Source organism: Tetrao urogallus (assembly GCF_951394365.1).
Source record: "Tetrao urogallus genome assembly, chromosome: 4".
NCBI lineage: Eukaryota > Metazoa > Chordata > Aves > Galliformes > Phasianidae > Tetrao > Tetrao urogallus.
This window is the reverse complement of record NC_136817.1, coordinates 19,220,692-19,244,323: the sequence shown is the minus strand read 5'-3', so window position 1 is coordinate 19,244,323 and position 23,632 is coordinate 19,220,692. Positions and strand designations below refer to the sequence as shown.

General features: G+C 42.0%; 1 protein-coding gene across 1 annotated transcript; it reads left to right on the top strand.

Annotated features, from left to right (window-relative positions):
* Window positions 1-233: 233 nt before the first annotated feature.
* On the top strand, window positions 234-21,435 carry TET2 (tet methylcytosine dioxygenase 2; the record flags this gene model as incomplete). Its single annotated transcript, XM_079534802.1, has 9 exons — window positions 234-3,600; window positions 5,731-5,821; window positions 9,226-9,319; window positions 10,392-10,600; window positions 11,395-11,545; window positions 13,602-13,691; window positions 16,230-16,367; window positions 18,392-18,752; window positions 20,030-21,435. The coding sequence occupies exons 1-9, from the start codon at window positions 273-275 to the stop codon at window positions 21,433-21,435; spliced, it is 5,868 nt and encodes a 1,955-aa protein (XP_079390928.1). The 5' UTR covers window positions 234-272.
* Window positions 21,436-23,632: the final 2,197 nt, after the last annotated feature.

Below are 23,632 nucleotides of genomic sequence, written 5' to 3'. Positions count from 1 at the left end.
TCTCTCTTTTCATCTTGAAGAATAAACCCGCAAGGGGAAAGGGGAGGCACAAGGCTGCAAAATCTGATAGGGTAGCGAACCTCCCCGAGGTGTGCCTGCGATCTGCTGCTGTGTGTGGAAACCAGTTGGGATGAAGGTGCGGGAATGCTGTAGGAGTTGCTGGCAATCTGCTATCCTGAGTGAACCTGCAGCTGACCTGGGCTTTCCCCATTTCTTCTCTCTTGCAGATACGTTCAGAGGGCAGCCTTGTGGATGGCCCCGGAGCAGGCCAGATGGAACAGGACAGAACCAACCATGTTGACGGCAATAGATTGAGTCCATTTTTAATATCACAATCTTCTCACATTTGCCAGGCAGAGCATTCTGCAGTGAAGCTACAGAACGGAAGTCCAGCAACAGAGAGGCTTGAGGTCGAAGTCAACGGTGACCACAAGCGGCTGTTCAATAAGAGCAACTACGGAGAGCCCCACACAAAGGGAAGCCCAAACCACCGCATTAGCCCTGACCTTCTACAAGAGAAGAAAGCGTGCTCCAAATATATGCAAAATGGTGGGATAAAACGCACTTTTAGTGAGCCCTCTCTGTTTGGACTTCAACAGAGCAAGAAAGTGAAACAAGACAAAGAGGTAAATGGAGAAAAAGCTGAGCCAGAGGATAACTATGAAAAACCAAGCATCTCCAATTGCTACAGTGAGAAGAAATCTGAGATGGGACAAGAAAATGAAGCTTCGGAGTTGATGCCGTCTGCAAGATACAACAGTGGTGGTTCAGAAGACCCTCGTGAACTCCTGATTCAGGATGAACAGGAGCAGGAAAACATTAATTGCCACAACAGGGACATTGTCTTACTACTCAAGAACAAGGCGGTGCCAATGCCTAATGGTGCTACAGTTTCTGCCTCTTCCATGGACAGCATGCATGGTGAACTCCTGGAGAAAACACTGTCTCAATATTATCCAGAACATGTTTCCATAGCAATGCAGAAGAACACATCTCATATCAATGCCATTACCAGTCAGGCTACTAATGAGTTGTCCCACAAGACAACGCATTCATCCCATACCTCAGGGCAGATCACTTCCCCACAGACCTCAAACTCTGAGCTGCCTCAAGTGCCAGCTGTAGTGGTTACTGAGGTCTATGGTGCTGACGACTCCAGTAAGCCACCTGTATTGCCAGGTAGCTGTTCACTTCAGAAACCAGAACTACAGCTACAGCAGCAGACTCCAGGCTATGATACACACCGATTACCTGTAGGAAACAGTGCTGTTCATGGAAGCGTACGGCAGGTTCCCAATCAAGACCTCTCTCTAAGTTCCAGCAGTAACCTGCAAGCTCAGAACGCTGCACCGGAAAGGTTTTCTGAGCAAGCAGAAAAAAATGGTGCTTTCTTTACACAGAACTCAATGTTTCACAAAGATTCCTCAACTTCTCCTGCTCCAGAAATGAACAGTGCACTGTCCGTCATGGTGCGAGAAGGACGCCATTCCTATGACAAAAGATGCGATGAAACTCTTCCTGAAGAGATCAAGAATGAAGGGCAACAGCAGGGACCAATGCCAGAAAGTCCCGGCCTCAGCCAACAGCAACTTCACCCCCAGCAAAGGCTTCCGCAGCAGGTGCAAACATCACAGCACGAAGTCAGCCAGAGTGACCTCCGAGCTGCTGCAGCCTCCTCCATTCAGCAGCACCCAGAAGAAATGCCGCCGCCGCCATCAGAGCCTCCCCTCCAAAACCTGCATGCATGCGGAAGCGATGGTGAGTTGCCTCAACTGTGTCAGCGTTTCCCAGGACGGAGAGAACCTGAGATTCCTCCTGACAAAGAAAAGGACCAAGTGAAAGAGTCTGTGCAACAGCCTCAGCGTTACTCAAAGCCTGCCTGGATAGAATTGGTTTCCACGCCGTTCCGGCACGGAGAGCTTCCCCACAAGCCCAACGAAGCATTACTGAGATCAATTCTTCAGTACCGGGCAAATACATCCAAAGCAGCTTATATGAAACAGTATGCTGGAAGTCCTGATGCATTAAAGGGGCCGCCGGGACAGCCCCAGAGCCAGAAAATAATGCAACAAGAACAAATTCCTCCGCAGTACAAAAGCGAGAACTCCCAGCTGCAGCCGCATCCCACAGCTGACACACAGCTGCTGTTCCAAAAGCACTCACCGCAGCCACAGCTCACAAAGATGGATTCCTTGCTTAAGCCCCGAGTGCAGCAGCACCCTCCACAGCAGCTCCATTTCCAGCAACACCCTGAACAACAAATTGAACAGCCTATAGGGGCCCCACTGAAACAGCAGCACTTGAATCCCCAGCCAGGGGAAAGCGAACAGTTCTTGCATTCACACGTTTTGCAACAGATGCTCCAAAAGCAGACACAGCAGACACAGATGCCGTGCAGTCCGCAGCTAACTCCAAACCAGCAACAGGCTCTGCAAATGAAAAGCAAAGAACCATCCCAAACTATTCCCCACTCCCAGAACAATGCAGAGCAGCAGCCAGACAGGACATCCTTCAGTCAGCCTAAAGCAGATGAGTGCTTTCAAACTGGGAATAAGTACATGAAACCAACTGCATTCCCACTGCATAGCCTTCAGCTAGGGCTAGAGCAGGTACAGAGCATGAACAACAAAACTCCCCTCTACAGCCAGAAAACAAGTGCTGGTCTGCAGCATCCCTGCCCAAACAACGTGCACTTGATGCCAGAGAAAAAGGAAAATGCCGCAAATCTTGAACACTTTGGAGCAAACAAAGCGCGTGACTTGCAACACATGCAGTATTTCTCAAATAACTTGCCCCCCAAGCAAGATGTGAATCACTGTTTTCAAGAGCAAGAGCAACAGATGCAACAAGCTTCAGTTATACAGCTGCCACAAAGTTACGCCGGTAGCCTCAGTCAAGATCCCCCGAGCCAACAGGCTGCACCGATGCCCCAGCAGTACTTACCGCACAGCCAGCAAACTCCTGCACACTCACAAGATCAGAGAGGCTGTCATTTGCAAAGCCAAACCCCAAAGGATTTTCACAAGCACGCCGCTCTAAGGTGGCACCTCTTACAGAAACAGGAGCAACAAGCATACCAGCAACCCAAAACCGAGTCTGGCGTCGGTGCAGCACGCAAGCCTATAAAAATTGAGGCTGGCGCAAAGTCTAACATTTGCATGCGCCTATCAACTGGGCAGCTGGAAAACAAAATGTGGAAAAAAACAATTAAACAAGAGAATCAGCACTTTGGCTGTGAGAACACACAACAAAAGAGCATCATTGAGACAATGGAACAGCAGCTAAAACAGATACAGGTCAAATCACTGTTTGATCACAAGACTTTTACTGTCAAATCGCCTAAACACGTGAAGGTTGAGACAGCAGGCCCTATTACCATCCTATCTAGAAACACCAGTGCTGCAGAATTTGATACTCACACCCCGATCTTAGAACAGCAAGCAAATGTGTCTGCTGAGAAAACCCCGACCAAAAGAACAGCTGGAACTGTTCTCAATAATTTTTTAGACTCACCTTCCAAGTTATTGGATACTCCTGTAAAAAATTTATTGGACACACCTGCCAAAACCCAGTATGATTTCCCATCTTGCAGCTGTGTTGGTAAGTGCTGAGAGATGTACTAAAGACATAGTTGTTCACAAGAAAACTAGCCTTGGGTTCAGATTAAAGGGTTAGTTGGATGTTTCTCTAGAAGGGGAGCTTTTTGGTGTCTCTTTTTTTTTTTTTTTTTTTTTAGAACAGCAATGAGTAAGGATTTACAGCAATTTTTCTACACTGCTTTTACAGTCAGAATGTGTGTGGACAGTCATGTATTCCCTCAATTTCCATTCTCCTTGAGCAGCAGACGTAATGACAACATGCTGATAAAAAGCGGGTCATAACATTACAATCTTACAAAATTATTTGTCAAGGCTAGATATGGCATTTACAAAACGTCTCGGGTCCAAACCTTATGATTTTTTGCTCTAACAGCTAGACTGTTGAAGCTTGCCTCAGTAAAACCTAAGCGAAGAAGGGAAGACAGATTTTTCCTCGCTTGTTGCATGAGTTTACCATCCCCCTCACTTACTTGCCTACTGCAAAGCTAAAGAGAACAGCAGCTCAAAGAAGCTATACAGGCAGCAATGAAAGAGCAGCAAGGAGACCCTCAGTATTTCTTCCCAGCATACCTAGTCCCTGCAAGCTGGAAGAATAGAGCTGAGAGAAGAGAAGCAGAGTGTGAGGCATAGCCCATAGTCTGAGCTTCCATGCACTTACACTGCACATGGCCAGGTGTGACAGGCACTTCCAGGCCCTACAGCTGGAGGAATTACTCAGACTAAAGCAAAAGATACAAGTGTTTCAGCAGCAGCCAAGAAAAAAGTGTAAAAGCTTTGCTGTAGTTTCACATACTGGTTCTAACAGCTTGGAATTGCATATCAACTAAAAGAGGCTGAGTTTTGGCTCCTGCAAAACTGCCAGATTTAAAAACTGCCTTTTCAAATGCTTGAGATGATACATAGAAGCAAAAAAGGAGGTAATGCCTTTCCAGAGTTCCCTGTTGTTGCTGTTTCTTTTTGCTTTGTAAGAAACAACGTACAGCACGTAGGTTTTCTTTTAAAACTCTGAAGCTGTTTTGTTTTGAAGGCCATTTCTCCAATGTAGTTGGCAAAACTTTTTTTCTGGCAATTATTTCATTCTTCCGGGTTTTGTCTTTTTTTTTCAGCCTGCTAACTGCTAACTAAGCAAAAAGAGCTTATTTTCCACTCATGTTTTAATTCTTAGCTTACCCTTCCTTAGGAAATAAAGGAGCACAAAAGCCAGATTCTGTCCTCTTTGAGGAACCTAGTGCCACAGAGCAACTGGTAGAGCTTATTGCTCTTTTCTAACAGTATTTCTTCGTTAAGGAGGTGCAAGCTATACCATATCCCCACTGACACGTCCAGGCTTACAGCATGCCTCCATTGTGCTCCCAGAGTCTGTCAGCAGCATCACCTCACTCAGCCTTTGGAGAAAACAGCACAGAAAGTCGCCCCTCAGCCACATCTGCACACTCCACTGGCTGCCCCTGAACCCAGGCAATGCCTGGATACTTCCTCTGGCTACTGCACCTTGCCTCCCAGTGTCAAAACAGCTGATTCTGCCAGTGCTAGCATGGCCCTACCCATATACAGAAACCTGAGGCACCATTCATAGTACGCAAGCAGTCTGGCTAAGTCTTGCACACGATTTCTTTCAGCAAACATGCTTTCTTCATTTCTGTAGGTGGCAGAAATTCAGTATGGCCTTAATGGCACTTTCTGGAGCTGCAAGTTGCTGCATAACGCGTCTGCTGAAAAACAAGTACTGTACAGCTCACTAGTGTCAATATTTACCATTGTTATCCAATTTATCCTCCTTTCCAGATATTGGGAGAGGAGGAAATGGGAGAAGGAGAAACAGTTGATCAGTGATAACAGGAAAATGGCCTTTTGAATCTCAGCATGAGATTCAAAACATGCTGAGATGTGAAACAACTGCTTGTGCTAGCAAAAACACACAGTCTATATCACAGCTATTTGCAGAGTTAGCTGTGTGCTTTGTGTGTTTTGTATGAATTGCACGTGCATACTTTAAGATGTAAGTGTTTGCAAATGGACCTGAGACCCGTACAGCAGTTTTCTAACTGGTTAAATGCAAACCTTGCAATGTTACTTTTTTACACTAAGGAATGAGGCTTCGAAGTAATAACCTTTATTTTGTTTTAAACAGAGCAAATTATTGAAAAAGATGAAGGTCCTTTCTATACCCACCTAGGAGCCGGTCCTAATGTGGCAGCTATTAGAGAAATCATGGAAGAAAGGTAATTAGTGCAAAGGCACAGGGGCAGATTAACGTTTATCCTTTGGTGGATGGCAGAATTTTTCCAGCTTTTGCACATAAAGAAATAAACAATTGCAAATCAAGTAATTACTTGTAGGCTTAGCGACTCCAGTGTTGCCAACATGACGCACTGTGCTATTCACCAGAGAGTCACAATATTTGACAGGGCTAATAGTCTGCTGGCTGGCATGGGCTGCGCACTTGGAGACAGGCGCCAGCAAACCCAAGCAGGAACAAGTATGCACCAGCCTGCCAAGCCAGGCAGTTGGCAATGGCTTCAGGAACAGGCACAGACCTGGTGTTCCCCCTGCGAGAATGCTAAGGTGGAAGCGAAATGGAGAGCAGGATACCAAACTGCACAGTTGTCTCTATTTCTGTCCCAGGCTGTTAAGTATAGGGCACAACCCTAATGGGCTAAACCTAACTCTGTCACTTTCAGAGAGGTGAAACAAAGTTATTGATAGGATTTCAGCCCAAGAATCGATAAGTAGTTTTGTGACAAAACATTCCCTCCCTTGGAGTATAGCATAAAAACAGCCTTATCTCGATTGTGGATAATCCCCATATCATGTTGCATCCCTTAATAGATATATAGCACAAGTACAAAATCCACCAGCATTTCTGAAGTATTTAAATTTAAAACTGTCACACACAAAAGTGACCTTGACACCATGAATTCTGCATTACCTGTAGGTTTTGGGAAGCATAGATGCTAATGGCCAGATTTTTAGAGGTATCTGGGAATTCAATTCCCTCGTGAACAAACAAGCAAACAAAAAACCTCAATAAAGTCTGAGACAGATGGCAGTTTGATCTGTTAATACCTTAAAACTCTGAACATCGAAAGCAAATAGATGTCTTTGTGGCGCTGTGTCTTGAGCTAAGGAGAACAGCCTCTCAGCAGGGTCTGCTAGCTTGTACTACTCACAGAGCATGGACCACTAGGGCACATTAAATCCCAAGGATTATCTTTAAGTGATTAGCCCTAAAGTCCTTTCTCTTAGCACCTCCTTCCCTGTAACTCCTGTCCTCGGCCCAGCGCTTGTTTTCAGCTTTGTGAGCAGTTGAAACACATGTAAGCTACATAAATCAGCCTCTTCCTGCAAAGGAGGAGTGAGCACTGACCCTCCTGGGAAGCTTCTTATAATTTGTTATCTCCAAAGCTCTGACTGATTAATTCTTTAATATTCACAAGCAGTAAATAAAATTGGAAAGTCTTTCATGTCATCACATCAATTATTAGAGATGAAACATTTTTCATTTCTTGACTTTGGAATGTGATGTTTCATCCTTAATACTGACCTCGTCTTACCTCCCTCCCCACTGATTTCATTTCATGTTGGCAGAAGGAAATCCTGAGAGATTACAGATACCATGCATATATACTCTGCCAGGCTCAGTAGAATGTAACAGCAATGAGCCACGGCTGGTTTACAGCTGTTTGTATGGCATCAACTGTGTGATGCCGTGACAGAAGAACTCCAAAGCTCCTCCTGATTTTGCATCCCTAAGAAAAGAACACTGTGAAGATTCTCTCAAACACGTGTGCAGTTGGTAGCATTAAGCACAACTTTTAAACTGGCTTCCTGCAAATAGGAATTGACTTTTAAGGTATTAGCACTGCCAAACAAACCAGGATTTGAGTTTATTCTTACAGTTGATATTTTAATTAAAACAAATTTCTTGCAGAATCCATGGTAGACACATGCTTTCTTCTCCCACTCCTTACTTCGTGGTCAGTGAATTCTGTTCTGATTTTGGCGTGAAAGCTGCCGTGAGGCACAGATCTGTCTGTGACAGCTGAAAAGATTTGAGACAAGGCCTATTTCATTTGCAGTGTGCAATGTAGAAGACAGATCTCTAGTGGCATCCACACAGTTGTCCTGCAGTCCAGATTAGCAAACCATTAGAAAATGCTAAGATTAAAACATGTATTTTTTTGTGGCTAATTAAAGAAATGAGTGTATGCTAACATCTAAGACCAAGCAGGAAAAACTGATCTAACAGTTGCCTGCAGAATATACATAGTACAACTCGATTTTATTTGTATAATTTCCTGTGACACTAAAATTTCACAATGAGATCACATCCAAAAATAAGTATTTTTCATTTCCTTTACAGGACAGAAGTTTAAATACAAGTATTTGATCTTAAATGTGTCACCAAGATTTTAGGATAAAAAACAGAGGGATGAAAAGTCGAAAGTTCTCAAGGCAGCATTAAATGGCTGCACAGTGAGAAGCAGCTAGCTTGATTGCTCCACAGGTAACAGGCAAAGAATGAGAAGATTATGATTTAGTCTTAGTCCACATATGTGGTTAAAAAAAAAAAAAAAAAAAATTATCACCAACGGGAGCAGCAGGATTGAAGAAAGGGAGCTGGAGGTGGAATTTGCCCAGTCTCTAAAATGCAGCCAAGCCAGCACCACAGCTGGATCTACAACATGGATTGCAGCCCCCGAGGTCTCTGATAGACAGGTTTCTTTCAGAAGGCTCACCTCAGCCTGGCATGCTCCTCCCTTGGCTCTGCAGGTGGGGCACCCCAGCTGCAGCAGCCCTGGGGGGAGAATAAACTCGGATACACTCAACAGGTCTGATGCTCTTTGCTAACATGAGTCTTGCTTCGCTTAGCATTTGCTATATATTTCCACTTGGCCCATCATAAGACATAAAAGGTGTCATTTGTCTGAGCAAACCATGACTTGCCTTTGGGGATAGGCCCTAACAGCATCAGTACCTTGACTGAATGCTAGAGTTGAGCTTGCCTGCTTTGTTTTCAAAAAGGCACCCACAAATGGCACCATCTGGGTGCCCCTCATGATCCTAATTCAGTACAGAAGTCAGGCAGAAGTAAATAAGTAACAATTTATGACCAGATGATAAAGTAAAAGAAATAGATATGAAGCAAATTAATCATAGCTTAACTGATTCATACTGTATCTATGCCAGAAACAAGCACGGAAAATTTAATAGAGTGACTACTGCATGCCAGCTGTTCCATGACAATTATATAAATTTCAGAGTCATCACTTTAAATTTAACCCAGAAATTGAAGAAAAACATAGAATTCCTTCCCAAAATGGAAAGACTTCAAGTCCACTTTTCACAATGTCATTATCTGTAACAATTTCTTTAAGGAAACAGTTCAAACTTTTGTTTGGGAATATTAATGTGATATGGATGATTTTTACTCAGCTGTGAAGTATGAAAGCCATTTGCCTCTTTCAACATATCGATCCACCGCCACAATAAAACCAGCAAGATAAACTGCACTGCACACCCTTCCCCATAACTCACAGTATTTGTTTTTTAAGATAAAACTGGCAAATGTGCTCACATAGAACGAGATTAATCTGCTTACTATGCATATTTTTGTCTGTTTAAGATTTGGACAGAAGGGTAAAGCTATAAGGATTGAGAGGGTTGTCTACACTGGGAAAGAAGGCAAAAGTTCTCAAGGATGTCCAATTGCTAAATGGGTAAGTGATGTCCACAGATGTTAACACTCATCCAGTTTGGCACAGTAGTTCATGTAAGCAAACAGCAGTGATGGCCTTCTGTTAGCTGACACTGGGAAACCTAAAACAGCTACTGCAGGAGGCCCACAGCCTGCTGCCACCGCTGTCTCTCACACTGCCTTTGCTCAAGTTGCCTGGAGAACAGCAGGAATAAAATGTGGCTCAAGGGTATGAAAACCTGAGAAGGAAGGCAGTTACATTTGGATTTAGGATTCACAACATCAGATGTTCTCACTGCTATTTAATTTTAGCTTACAAATAAATCTGGGAAGTACACCGCTGTGATTATTTTTAAAATGTGCTCCCAGTTCAAGAGGCATTAGCACACCCTCTTAGCAAACACTGTCTTGCTTTGGCACAAATTACTGAGTGGTTTGGGTAGGCTAGGGAAAGACAGGATGAGGAAAAACTGATCTGTGATTATAGTCTTTATGCATGCCAGCCTGCACCTTTATAGAAATACCCGCAGTGGCACAAGCACTGAGAAGCAGGAACGCTTTCCTTTGAGCAGTGTCTGCTGCTTTCCTCTCATTGATGTAATGTTTCCACGTAGTAGGAGCAGGCGAGGCCACACAACTGGGTGCGGATTACAAGTTTAGCTGTTCAAGTAAGGAAGGAAAAGAGAGACAGCTCCCACGTCAGGCTGTTTGGTCTCTTCCTCCTGCCCTAAAAGTGCAGCTCTGCACACGTAGGCATCTCACTCCCGGCTTTCTTTTACCCTCTAATCAAACTGGGTCACTTGTACCACTGTGCCGATCCAGGGGGATGTTTCTGCTAAATCAGAAAAGCTGTTTTCCACCACCGTGGCTTTGCATGCTGCCCTCTCAGAGTCAGATTCATTAAAGAGAAAGGGTGGCCCTGGCTTATACTACAGGTGGGAAATATGGTGTGTTACCAGAAACAAAGAGGAAGAGAGAAGTAGAAGTAACCTTGCACGCACACGAATGCTGTGGTTCCCTATTCTCTCACTCCTCACACTAAGAAACACTTTGTTTGTGTCGGGGCTCTGGGGCGTGTGTTGCTGTGTATGCAGGTAGTCCGCAGAAGCAGTCAGGAGGAAAAGCTGCTCTGCCTGGTGCGTGAGCGGGCGGGCCACACGTGTGAGACGGCGGTGATTGTGATCCTCATCCTGGTTTGGGAGGGAATCCCAACCAGCCTGGCTGACAAGCTCTATTCTGAACTCACCGACACTCTGAGGAAGTACGGCACGCTCACCAACCGGCGCTGTGCCCTGAACGAAGAGTAAGTGACACAAAGGCTGTGCGCACTGACCTGCAAACCCACCTCCAGCCTCAGAGCTGGCACCCCTGCTCGCTCCTTTACCGTAAATGCACGTACCTGCCAAGCTATTTCAGGCAGTCTGAAAACCCACAAGCCTTCAGAGAAAAGCAAAGTAAATGTTTTGAAAAATCAGGGGAAAAAAAATCTCAGACTTGTGAAGCTTCTCAGTGTGTTTAAGGGAAGAAAAATGATTTAAAGGAAGATCTCAGCTGCACCCAAGAAAGCAGATAGTTCTGCCTTGAAACGAAAACTAAATGCATTAAATCATATGATATGCTTACAGAAGCTAGCCTGAACCCAAAGTAATAGCACTTTTTCTATGTCTTTCTGACAGTGAAGAACGCATAGATTAAAATAACCTAGTTACCACTGTATTTTGCTTACTTTGGCTGCATAGGTACAGCCATGTTTCAGGAGTCTTTTGCCAAACCCTCGTCAGAGAGCTCTGTAGCCTTGCAGTGCCATCAGCATATACTCCTTTGAGGTACCGTTGATACCAGTATCTATTACGGCACCACACAAACATCCCCTCTTTTGCACAAATCCAGGTTTCTCACATAAGTATATAAAACTCATAGTCTTTGCTTTGCAACCGTGAAATTACTCACTGCGATGAATTCCCCTGTTGTAGTGCGTGCGTCTCTTTCATTTCTTCATTATTTACGGATGGAAGAAGATCCAAGGCCAGTGATCCCCCATGGCACTGGCAGAACTGACCTGCCTCCTGCTAACAGCCATATTCTCTTCTTCTTTAGACGGACTTGTGCATGTCAAGGGCTGGACCCTGAAACTTGTGGTGCTTCATTTTCCTTTGGTTGCTCCTGGAGCATGTACTACAATGGTTGTAAGTTTGCCAGAAGCAAGATTCCAAGAAAGTTTAAGCTGATGGGGGATGATCCTAAAGAGGTTGGTGTCCATTTCTAAAATGAAAACGCCTCATTTGCAATGAAATGCTTTCTGTTGCTCTGCAAATAAGAGATACATTACGAGAGGCCAAGGGCCAGAGCCCTGCTTGAACTGCATACATGTAGGGTAATTAAACAACTGCCAGCAAAACTGATTGAATCCCATCACTGAGCCAGCTGAATTGACTGTCGAGATTCTGACAGCTGGTAAAAGCCCTGAGACTTGAAACCATGTTTGCAAGCTTTCACAATTAGAAGAAAGGGCATGGCCTGAATAACTGTGGCTGTTTGAGGCCTGCAATTGGGCATTCCCTAGTGGCAGAGCAGAAGGGTTACTAACTGAAGGCATATAAAGTTGCAACTGGAAACCAGAGCAGATCGCATGGAGGCTAATATGATGAAACTCTGAAATTACAATAGGAGTAAGAGGGTAGGAAGACTACATACAACCCTGCCCCTCTGATAGTTTCCAGACAGGGCTCTGTGTTAGAGCAAACAGGCAACTGTTTAAAATGAGTCAGAGTAAAACAATATTGACCTTAGCCTGCGCAAATCTAGTTCTTGGACTGCTGCTCATAAACTGATGCATAGGTCCGCAGCTTTCACTCTATTCTGGCATCTTATGTAAACCCAAGCATTTTCTTGTACGTGATCAGTCAGGCATGTTTGCATCCTATGGCCTGAGCTGAGAATATCATAATTACATTTACCTTTTCCTTCCTCCTGTCCCCTATCTCCCCAAGAATGATAAAATAGTTCTCCTTCAGTCACACTGTGGCACAAAGCTTTATCATAGCCTGCAATCCTAAACCCCCTACATTTTCTAAGCTGGATACCTGGCCAGAGCCCACCAGGGCACTCTTCCAACTTGTATTCCTGGATTTACTTCCCATGCTAGCCAAGACTGGGCAGAAAAGACAGTTTTGCCCTCTAATCTTGGCCCCAAAGTCAGAGGCAGTCAAGGCATGCATCCAGACCGGGAGCTGAGTCCTGCAGCATAGACACTGTTTACAGACAATATAGATGACACAAATAGTATCCTCACCAACAAAAACTTGAAACTACACTTAAAAATGGTAACCTTCCTACTATACAGAAGCTCCAAGTTTTGGCAGCAACCACAAGGTCACAACAAGATATCGTTGATGATTTTACAGTGTCATTTTGGAGTCCTAAATTCCAGTTTTATGAGGAGATACTAAATTTTAAAGCACTGAATGTGTCTCTCTGACAAAGCCATAGGTTTTTCACAGCTCTTCTCACATTGATGAGAAATACAAACTCCTAAAAGTGAGTACACCACTCCATTATGCCACTATTCTTTACGAGATTGAAATGAAAAATCACAGCCTCACGAATGAGGTAGTTGAACTCAGGATCCTCCTCCCGATAGAATGGAGAGCAACTCTGGAATTTGCTACTGGAGTACAGCATTTTTAAAAGGCCCTTCATTTTGAAAGCGTGTACCTTTCCTAACAGAGAGGAACATGATCATTCCTCCTCCACAGCACTGACTGCTAGACGCATCCACAACTTGGGATTGCTTAAGGATTGGAAACTTTTGAAGTCTGAAACATCACAATAATTTTAGATTGTTGCATAAAAAGATAATTTAAATGTGTTGAAGTACTGTTATCACAGGGTGCAAATCCCTTAAATTAGGTAGATTAACTTGATGGAGCATTCAGACATTACTTATCTCAAGTTTTCTAAAGAGTATTATTTTCCCAAAACTCCAGTAGAGAAAACAATGAGGATCATCACGTTTGGACCTAAAACATCTTCATGTTGAAGAATGCGATTCTTTTTAATGTAAACCAAAGTAAGATTATAGTATGTGATGTCCTCTTGCAAGGATGACACTACACTACTAGCATGCTGCTTTCAAGGCTGTGAAACAATATAATTAAAAAGGAGATTCATGATATTGTCTAAACCACAGTGACAATGACCTAGGCCTTTACACATCTATCACTGCACTGTAACAAACCTTAACGTTTTAGGTCCCGTACATAGAGTATGGAAATGTCATTGAGCTGTATTTCATCTACCAACAGGAAGAAAAACTAGAATCCCACTTGCAGAATCTGTCAACCCTGATGGCACCCACCTACAAGAAACTTGCCCCTGATGCATATAACAACCAGGTACGATGGGGAAAAGGGGAACCAAAGCAGTCACACAACCTGACTTTTACTACACTTCCCACAGCGCTTCATCTTTGAGCCAAACCATGTATGTACATTTTGTAGCAGCATTCCTTTGACACTGGGCTAATGGAAGCAAAAAAAATCCTCAGTTCCTCTTGAAATGCTTTCAAAAGTAAAACCAAATGAATGTTAACTACTAACTACAGCTAATCTTTTCACCTATGTAAATGCAATAAGATTACTACTGAACAGAAATCTTGAGCTCTGCAACACAGTTTCTCAATGTAGAATGATTCACCAGCCAAACTTGCAAAACAGCCATAAAGATGGTGCAAGGCTGGCTGTAGCATCAGATGGTAGTGCATTGTATTGCAATAGAGTCCTGAAACCAGCTTCAAGTCTGCTCTCTCAAGTGGCTATTATAGATATGCTTTTAAAACAAAGCTTCCTAATGGGATGCACTCAGCCCTGCATATGCACACAAGTGCCTGCACCAGCATTCTCGCACATGGGGCTACTTCATGCTGTGTTCTGTTGTGCCACATACATAGGTGGTAGCACAGTCAAAGCTGTACCACTTTCCCAGATGTGGTTGCCTCCCACCTCCATTCCTTAACCAAACACCTTCCAGATATTTGCACCAAAATTTGACAACAGAGCCTTTGAAATGGGTAACGGTCGGCCTTCATTTCCATTGTTCAGGCTCACTACCATTACAAACATTCACAAAACGTACAGCCTCCAGGCTATCAGCATAATTGCAAACTGTGACACCTTCTTTCTTTTCCACTGAAAACGTTAAGCCCAGTCAAAACACTTACTTGCTGTCTCAATCAGCACAGAACAGATTTTCAGCTGTAATGGAAGCAGTAAGCTATAAAAAACTGTCCATTTTTACTAGCAGTTACAATTACTCATTTTCTGCATATTTTAACAGCAATCAGACAAGGTAAGCAGGTTTAGTACAGACTGATGCGATTTCATTTACCTGATCAGATAATGCTTGGAGACTCATTATGGAGGAAATTGTGGCCATGTGCCCACTAGCTGTGGTTATCTCTCCAAACATCTGAGACATTCTGCAAGAGAAGAAAGGTGGAGGAAGAAGAAAAAATGAGGGGGTGGTGAAAAATAAAATGCCTCTTTGCTTGGGCTGCTTTCTTTTCCCATAAAAATTCTCTAGAAAATTTTTCTTCATATAAACCATGGTTATGCTTGACACTAGTTGACAATACATGCTTTTACAAGTTTCAACTTTTACCTTAGATAAGAAGTAACATGCATGGCCTGGCCCATCTCAGGAGTTCCGTATAAGCGTTAAGTTTTTGGGAAAGCCAAAATGAAGATACTGTAAGAGAGATGATAAAGGCCTAAATTGTATTGCACTCCAGTTGTAGTGAAAGGTGGTGAAAACTAAATGGCCTTAATGCTAATTAGAATTGCCAAATTTGTTCTCACCCCAGTCTGGATTATGGCTTGGATTAAAATCTAGAATTGGTAAACTTTTTCCAACTGGACCCAGCAGAACATCTCATAGAGCCTTTGCAACAATATGCTTTAAACATACCCTTTAACGGTAACCAAGTTATGTGGTAACCAAAAACGTGGATAACATTTCAAGCCATTCTCATTTGATTCCAAAGAAGTTTACACGTTTCAAGTTCTGTTTTGATTTTGTTTTTAGATTCCAGTGAAGGGAACATTCCAAATATTAAAAACAAAATTGCTGTGAGCAAACTGGACATCTATTTAACAAACTTGGATCAAGGCTTGGCAAAATTTCTAATTTCACATCAACTTAAAATAGGATCCATCAAGTGTAGTTCTTTTGTACTCACTTGAAAGGCTCAGAAATTTCAGCAAAGCATTTTACAAACGGAGCTTCATTTTTTATTCACTAAATAAGATACGAAATGGTCATCTGTAAAACTTAATGTTTGATTACCAAGTCCTTTCCTTTTGCTTGAGACTTAATGTTGCATATTAAGATCTTTGTAAAGCTTCGTAACAGTGAGTAAGCATATAGAAATTACTGTCTTGACTGCATTATCTTTTTGGTCAGGGCTTAGTACTGTACTAACACTAATGAAATTTACTTTCAGTGAGCCAAAATATTACAAATAGAAAAGCAAGTTATTGTTTTTCCTGAAGTCATTCTAAAGTCAGTTTTCTCAAGTAATTTTCTTGTAATAGCTTGGTATACTTCCAGTCTAAACCTACGTATCACTCTTACGGTTCCATACACCAAAACCGTGTCATGCAAAAACACAAACCACTGGCAGAGAATTAGAAGTAATATGCAAGAAAGAGTATTATTGGCCAATTTTGCAACACAGCAGAGTCAGTTTGGAGCAGGGGATCAAGCAGCAAGGAGCAAAGTGGACACCACATGAAATTACCACAGAACTGCTTATTTGCCTGAGATCTGTACGTCACCACTGCCGAGGTGTCAGCAGACTGGCATGTTGTTCATTGCTACGTCCACATATTGGGGTGCCAGGGCAGGCTGTGGTGATACCTGTCATCTTTCCCCAGATCGAGTACGAACACAGAGCGCCTGAGTGCCGCCTGGGTTTAAAAGAAGGCCGCCCATTCTCAGGGGTCACCGCCTGCCTGGACTTCTGCGCTCATGCTCACAGAGACTTGCACAATATGCAGAATGGGAGTACACTGGTAAGTCAGCAATGCACACAGCCTCCTTATCCCAGCAGTAATTTCATACATTTAATTCATTATCTTCAGTCTCTTTAAATTTATAATTACACAAAGTAGATTGCTAAAAAAAGAAACATTACAAGCATTAACTGAGCTATCTTATTACCCCCTACATCATTTTTCGTTTAACTGAATGAGACTTATGAGGTATTAAAGTAAGGTTTAATGTAGAACCAGTAAAAGAGAAACCATGGAGACAATGGAAAGAAGACTCTAGCAGGGCTGAAATGCCTATTTCAGTGTTCCTGGGACAAAATGTTGTATATTTGTCATCTTGATTTTTTTTAATTTTTTTTATAATCCAACTACTTTGGATTGTATCTTCTATTTCATTAAAATGAAAAAAAAAAATAGTGTGGCCAGCAAGTTGAGGGAGGTGATCCTCCCCTCTGCTCTGTTCTGCTGAGGCCACATCTGCAATTCTGTGTCCAGTTCTGGGCTCCCCAGTTCAAGAAAGACAGGGAACTGCTGGAGAAAGCCCAGTGGAGGACCACAAAGATAATGGGGGCCTGAAGCATCTCGCATGCAAGGCTGGGGCTATTCAGCCTGGAGAAGACAGATTGGAACTCAGAAATGCTTACAAATATCTAACGGGCAGGAGTCAAGTGGATGGGGCCAGGCTCTTTTCAGTGGTGCCCAGGTGCAGGACAAGGGGCAACAGGCACAAACTGGAACAAAGGAAGTTCCATGTGAACATGAGAAAGTAACTTCTTTACTTTGAGGGTGAAAGAGCAGTGGAACAGGCTGCCCAGAGAGGTTGTGGAATCTCCTCTGGAGATATTCAAGACCTCCCTGGATGCTCTCCTGGGCGACCGGCTGTAAGGAAGCTGCTTTAGCACTAAGTTGCACGCAGTGATCTCCAGAGATCCCTTCCAACCCCTACCATTCTATGAAACTGTGAAACAAATGATTTTTTTTCCATAACTTTCTTCTAAGTAGACTTTTCAAAGCTGTGGATTTCATTCCTGCTTGGGATGAGGGTAAAGTCTGCAAGTCTTACGCTCATTTTACACTTTTCCATTCTGCACTCCAGCAAAGGTTCCACAAATGATAACAGAAAAACTGGCTGTTTTTCAGTACCTACTGGGTGATTTCTGTTCCCTCCATACTCTCTCTATGACCATACAGCCAGAGTAAACATGAGGAAAAAACAGACTTCAGGTCTGAATAATCTTCAGTTGTGATTTGAAGTAATTCACAGCACAGCTCCTATTACCAAAGAGATTATCTACTTTCTTTTAATACCAACTAAATTTGCCCTGTTTCCAGGGTCTGACTTAATTGAAAAGTCAACCACCAACAACAGAATATGTATTTTTAGCTGAGCTTTCTTCAGAAGATTGGCTGATTCCATTATTTTACTGCAGAGTATGTCTGTATCAGCATCTTTTTCTCCACTGAGATATTCTCCAATACCCATTTTAGCTGGAGCTAACACAATAAGCATGCTACAACATACATGGTGCTAACTTCCCAAAATCTTTATGCAGTATTAACATGACTTGCTGCTTTGCAAATCATCCTAAGGGAGCATTTGAATTGAATTGAAGCACATTGAAGCACAATGGCAGTACGTTATATACCCCACTACCTCTAATAAGATACCTAGTTAACCTACTGTAGTAAAAAAAAATCTTCATCTGAGCACAGTTTTCACTGCTTTAGCTCCCTGGTGCTATGGACCACACTGTTTGTTTCAGATTAGGTGATACACATCTATAACTGCTCCTTTCAGCACAGGTACAAGAAACATAGAGATTTACACTTTGTGTTTCTATTTACGCTGACCAACAGAGCAATGGAAGAAATGAAATTGCTGACTTCTTGTGATAACGTGTAAATTGCACAAAAAGAAAGCTTGCAAGTAATTTGCCAGATGCTGATGTTGACAGTGCCAGGGCAAGGTAAAACACACAGGCTAGCATTTCAGGCAACTTGTAAGGCTGGTTTGGGAGAGTTACTTTAATACTCCTTTCTGACAGGTTTGCACACTAACTAGAGAAGACAATCGTGAAATTGGCCAAACACCTGAAGATGAACAGCTCCACGTGCTCCCCTTATACAAAGTCTCTGATGTGGATGAGTTCGGAAGCACTGAAGGCCAGGAGGAGAAGAAGAGGAATGGCAGCATCCAGGTCCTTACCTCCTTTCGTCGGAAAGTAAGGATGTTAGCAGAGCCGGTTAAGACGTGCCGGCAAAGGAAGCTAGAAGCAAAGAAAGCAGCTGCAGAAAAGCTTTCCTCCTTGGAGAATGGGTCTAGCAAAGCTGAAAGAGACAAGTCTGCTGCAGCACGCAACAAACAAGGCAACTCTGAGGCAGCAGGTCATGCAAAGCAGCTAGCAGGTAAGCACGTGAATCTGTTCATGTGGTAAGTGGTAAGCTTCCTAGAAATTACAGTCATTTACAGTGAACCTCAAGAAAAGTATTTGTTCTCAGCACGTGAACAGTTTAAATAAAAAGCGATTCTTGAATAAAATTCTTGAATGTAAATATCAATGTTGTATATATATATAAATGTGTATATATATGTGTATATATATATAAATGCTAGAATGCCAAAACTCTGGAGAAAGAAAGAAAGAAAGAAAGAAAAAAAAAAAAGACACACCAAAAATCCTTTACTGTTGAATAGCTAATCCCTGTAGAGATCACGTGCTTCAGCAAACATTCCTTGCCATCCAGTATATTGCAAAGCCCCTTTAAACAACTACTGGTGCTAGAAGCCATGAAGAGAAGTGTGTGATGTTAGTGCCAAAGAGCAATTTATGCCACTCACTGTTGCTGCTGTTAAAGAGAACCTCATAATTGCAGTGGATTCTAGACTAACCTAACCTCTTTACCAATATTTATATACTTTGCTTTGAGACTAAAAAGCAGAGTGGGTGTTTTCATAGTGGACAAAACACACTTAACGATCACTGGCAGTTCTCATCACTAGATTTTAGAATTCTGGGCAGAGGTGTTCATGACTATTATCACAGTAAATTCCACCAAGAGGAATAAAGAGATAAATGCAAGGCTATCCAGAAAGTCACTGAGATACCTATGAATAGAAGTCAGCTGCCCTGTGACCCAGGCCAGGGTTTTAACCATTAAATTATCCCATTGCACTTGATTGAATGATGTATTTTTCCTCGTGTCTTCAGTTAATCTCACTGGTTACTGAACTGTTATCACTGTCAGTGAATGTCACCATTGTTGTTTTTTACATAAAGCTGGAGACATATTTTTGAGACAGCTCTGTTAATGCAGATGTAGAATAATTTATTTATTTATTCTTGGGGAAAAGAAGGTCACCTTGTGCGTGGCTATTTGTGAGCACTTTGATGCTGCATTTCACGCACTACTTAAGTGATGACTCAACTCTTTAGACTTTGTGCTTGTGACTCTGAACAGATTGCACAGTCCTCTTTTCCCCATTTCAATTAGCAACTGATCTCACTGGATGCATTCCAGAAAAGAGTAGCCTTAGTAATTTTTCAGCTTCTGAGGGCATGGTATTTGATGTATCACATGATACGCTTTCCTTAAAAATATCAGATATATTTATCGAAAAGAGTGTATAAAGTTTGCATTTTAAAAAAAGAAAAAAGCTTGTTTTTTTCTTTTCACATCTACAGATCTTTTACGTCTTTCAGGACCAGCGACACAACAACAGCAGCAGCATCCACAGCGTACTCTCCCTAACAACCCTCAGTCAAATGCTATTAACACTTACTCGGGTTCAGGTTCTGCAAATCTGTATGTAACGTTGTCTAATCCAGCCAATGCTTATCCAGGCTCTTCATACACTTCAGATCCCTATGGAGGGTCTGGTCCCATGAACCTCTACACCACCTCATCGCAGCCTGCGGGGTCTTATTTGAATTCTTCCAGTCCCATGAACCCTTATTCTGGATCATTAAATCAAAATAACCAGTGTCCACCCTATCAATGCAATGGAAACATACAGATGGACAACTGTCCCTCTTACTTGGGCTCTTACCCTTCTCAGCATCAGCACATGGACTTGTATAATTGTCAGAGCCAAGACCCTATGTCCAAACTAAGCCTACCGCCCATTCAAACATTATACCAGCATAGGTTTGGGAATAACCAGAGTTTTGGTCCCAAATACTTGAATTACGGAAACCAAAATATGCAGGTAGACTCTTTCAGTAATTGCACCATTAGACCAAATGTACACCACGTAGGGTCTTTTTCTTCTTACTCCACCCAGGAGGCTGACGGTCATTTTATGGAGGTTGCCTCAAGGTTAAAATCTAGTCTGAGTAATCCAAGCATGGACTATGCCTCCATGAGTAAAAACACTGAACACCATCATGTGCAACCCCCTCCACATTTAGCACGTGACTACCATTCTGCTTCGACTATGTTTAGCGGTCCTCCTAATTCGTTGCATCTCCAAAGTAAGGATAGTGAAATGATTTCACATGCAGTAAATGGCTTGTCTAACACGATTCCAGGTCAGAACCACGATAGGACTACACCCCAAGGTGGTTTAGATAAAACAGATGTGCTGAATCCTGAAAAAGCTGAGGATCCCGATGAAGTCTGGTCAGATAGTGAACAGAGCTTCCTGGATCCGGAAATTGGAGGAGTGGCAGTTGCTCCATCTCACGGGTCAATTCTCATAGAGTGTGCAAAACGTGAGCTCCACGCAACGACCCCCCTGAAAAACCCCAACAGGAACCATCCCACCAGAATATCCCTTGTCTTTTACCAGCACAAGAGCATGAACGAGCCAAAACACGGGCTGGCTCTGTGGGAGGCAAAGATGGCTGAGAAGGCAAGAGAGAAGGAGGAGGAATGTGAAAAATATGGTCCAGACCACGTGCCTCAGAAATCTTACGGCAAAAAAGCAAAGCGAGAGCCTGCTGAGCCACACGAACCCTCAGAACCAACGTACCTGCGCTTCATCAAGTCTCTTGCACAAAGGACACTGTCAGTCACCACGGACTCCACAGTAACTACATCTCCATATGCCTTTACACGGGTTACAGGGCCTTACAACAGATACATCTAACTTCACACCTTTGTTGGTTACCTCACCTGAAAAAAACAACTTGTCAGTAGGGTAGCTGTCGCTTAGGTTTTGGGGAAGGCAAGGGTGGAGAAGAAAACAGTGTTTTTGTTAAACTCGTCGGTGGAAAAGGCCTCGGCACACCAGCAAAAAGAGGTAATCTTGCTAGCGCACTTATTTTCCACTGATTTTTTAAGTGGTCACAGATAGCATGTAGGAAACAAGACCAAAGCATCCTATGCAAAAACAGAAACAAAACAAAACAAAGTGTTTCACAATTTACATTTGAAAACGCTGGCCCTGTTGCTGAAAGAGATAATCTACAAATGGATTTTTTCCTTCTTACAGTTCTGCACATCTGTGACCACTTTAATGTCATCAAGTTTGTGTAGTCATGGAACAGGAGCAAAAAAATTCCTATTAAAAAAATAATACTGCAGTGTTACAACTGCAGGAATCTTAAAATAACATCTGGTGCTGAATCTACGATGTACTGAAATACTGGAATTACGGCTTTTTAACACGCAGTTTTTACTGTAACATTATTAGTCTCTTAATTTTATTTAATGAAGTAGATAACATATAAAACGTAATGAATAGACAACAAAACACTGAATTTGTTTGGATATTCTAAAAACCATGGTGCTATCTAAGAGAATGGTGTCTTTATTTTAACAGTCAAACAGTTAATGCCTTTATAACAATTAAAATGTCAATGATGTATTCAAATGTTCTTCAACAACAGGGAGGACCTTTTCATTCGTGTATGTATTGAATTTACCTGGTGTTAAAATAAGCTGACTTTTTAACGTATGGGAATTACGAGGACCTCTGGATGTTGCTCATCCAGTCAAGTCCTAGAAAAGGATGATAAAATAGAGAGATATTTTTTTTTAAAATAGTGTTTCAAAAGCACTTTGTCTACCTAAGCTTGGCAACTTGATCAATGCTAAGGTACTGAGACATTAAAAAAAGAAAAAAAAAACAAGAGTTTACTTTGATTTTAAAACACAAAGATAGTTTTTTTAAAATAAAAAAAAAAAAGCTTTTAATACTTTTGTTTTAGCCATGCATCTGCTAGTGGGCTACATATCCATTTTTAATACAGTCAGTTATGGTAAAAATGGGGCTTACTGGATATAAGGGAATACTTCAGTACACAAAACACACGTTTTTCTGGTGCTCATCTCACACAGCTATACTGTAAACTGTTTTCTACAATTATTATGACAAGTTCATTGCTCAAATATGTACAGTTTTAAGGAAAGAGTTTTATATTAACCACAGGTAATAATTAGCAGCATGCAACAGACTACAACTAGTTAGCTTGGGCTTCTGCTGTTTTTAAAGATCTGTATGCTCTTCAACTATTGAATGGCAGATTGCTTTTGTGTTGATAATTATGTACATTGTGGTGCAAGTCATTTCCCGGTGCAAGCATCCTCTTTTCCAGGAAGATTGAGCAGACCGATGCCTACACAAGATGAATGAAACAGGGTTAGTTCTGTGTGATTCCGTTGATTAAATAGAAAAAAATAGGCAGCTGGCTTGCTGTGGTGGTTTTAAATCATTAATTTCTATTAAAAAAAAAAAAGCAGGAGAGTTGTATAGTAAATTAAATTGTAAACAAGACTTTTTTTAACGCAATGCTTTAGTATTTTAGTACTGTAAAAATATTAAATCTATATATATTTGGGTTTTGAGCTGAATTCACATCATGGTGCTACTCAGCCTGCTACAAATATATCATAATGTGAGCTAAAATACATTAAAAGGTTTGAGTGATGTTCCTACTTGTCATATACCTCAACACTAGTTTGGCAATAGGATATTGAACTGAGTGTGAAAGTTTATATATTGTATACCATCTTTTTCCCCCAATAGCCTTTGAAAAAAAAAAAAAACAACAACAAAAAAAAAAAAACAAAAAAAAACCTCTCTCAATACTTGACATTTTCGCAAGTGTAACTTGAACTTCAGCTTTTTTTTTTTTGTTCTAAAAATTCAGGGATATTTCAGCTCATGTTCTCCTATGCCAATGTGTCACCTGTGTGTATGTAAAGCTGTTGTAGGTTAAATATATTATTCTTGGGTTTTTTGTTTTCTTTTTTTGTTCCGTTTCCTTTTTTCCTTCAGGGATTTAATGCTTTTCTTTTGAATCCCTTCTCTAATTTCTCTTGTACATGTATTGATGTAACTA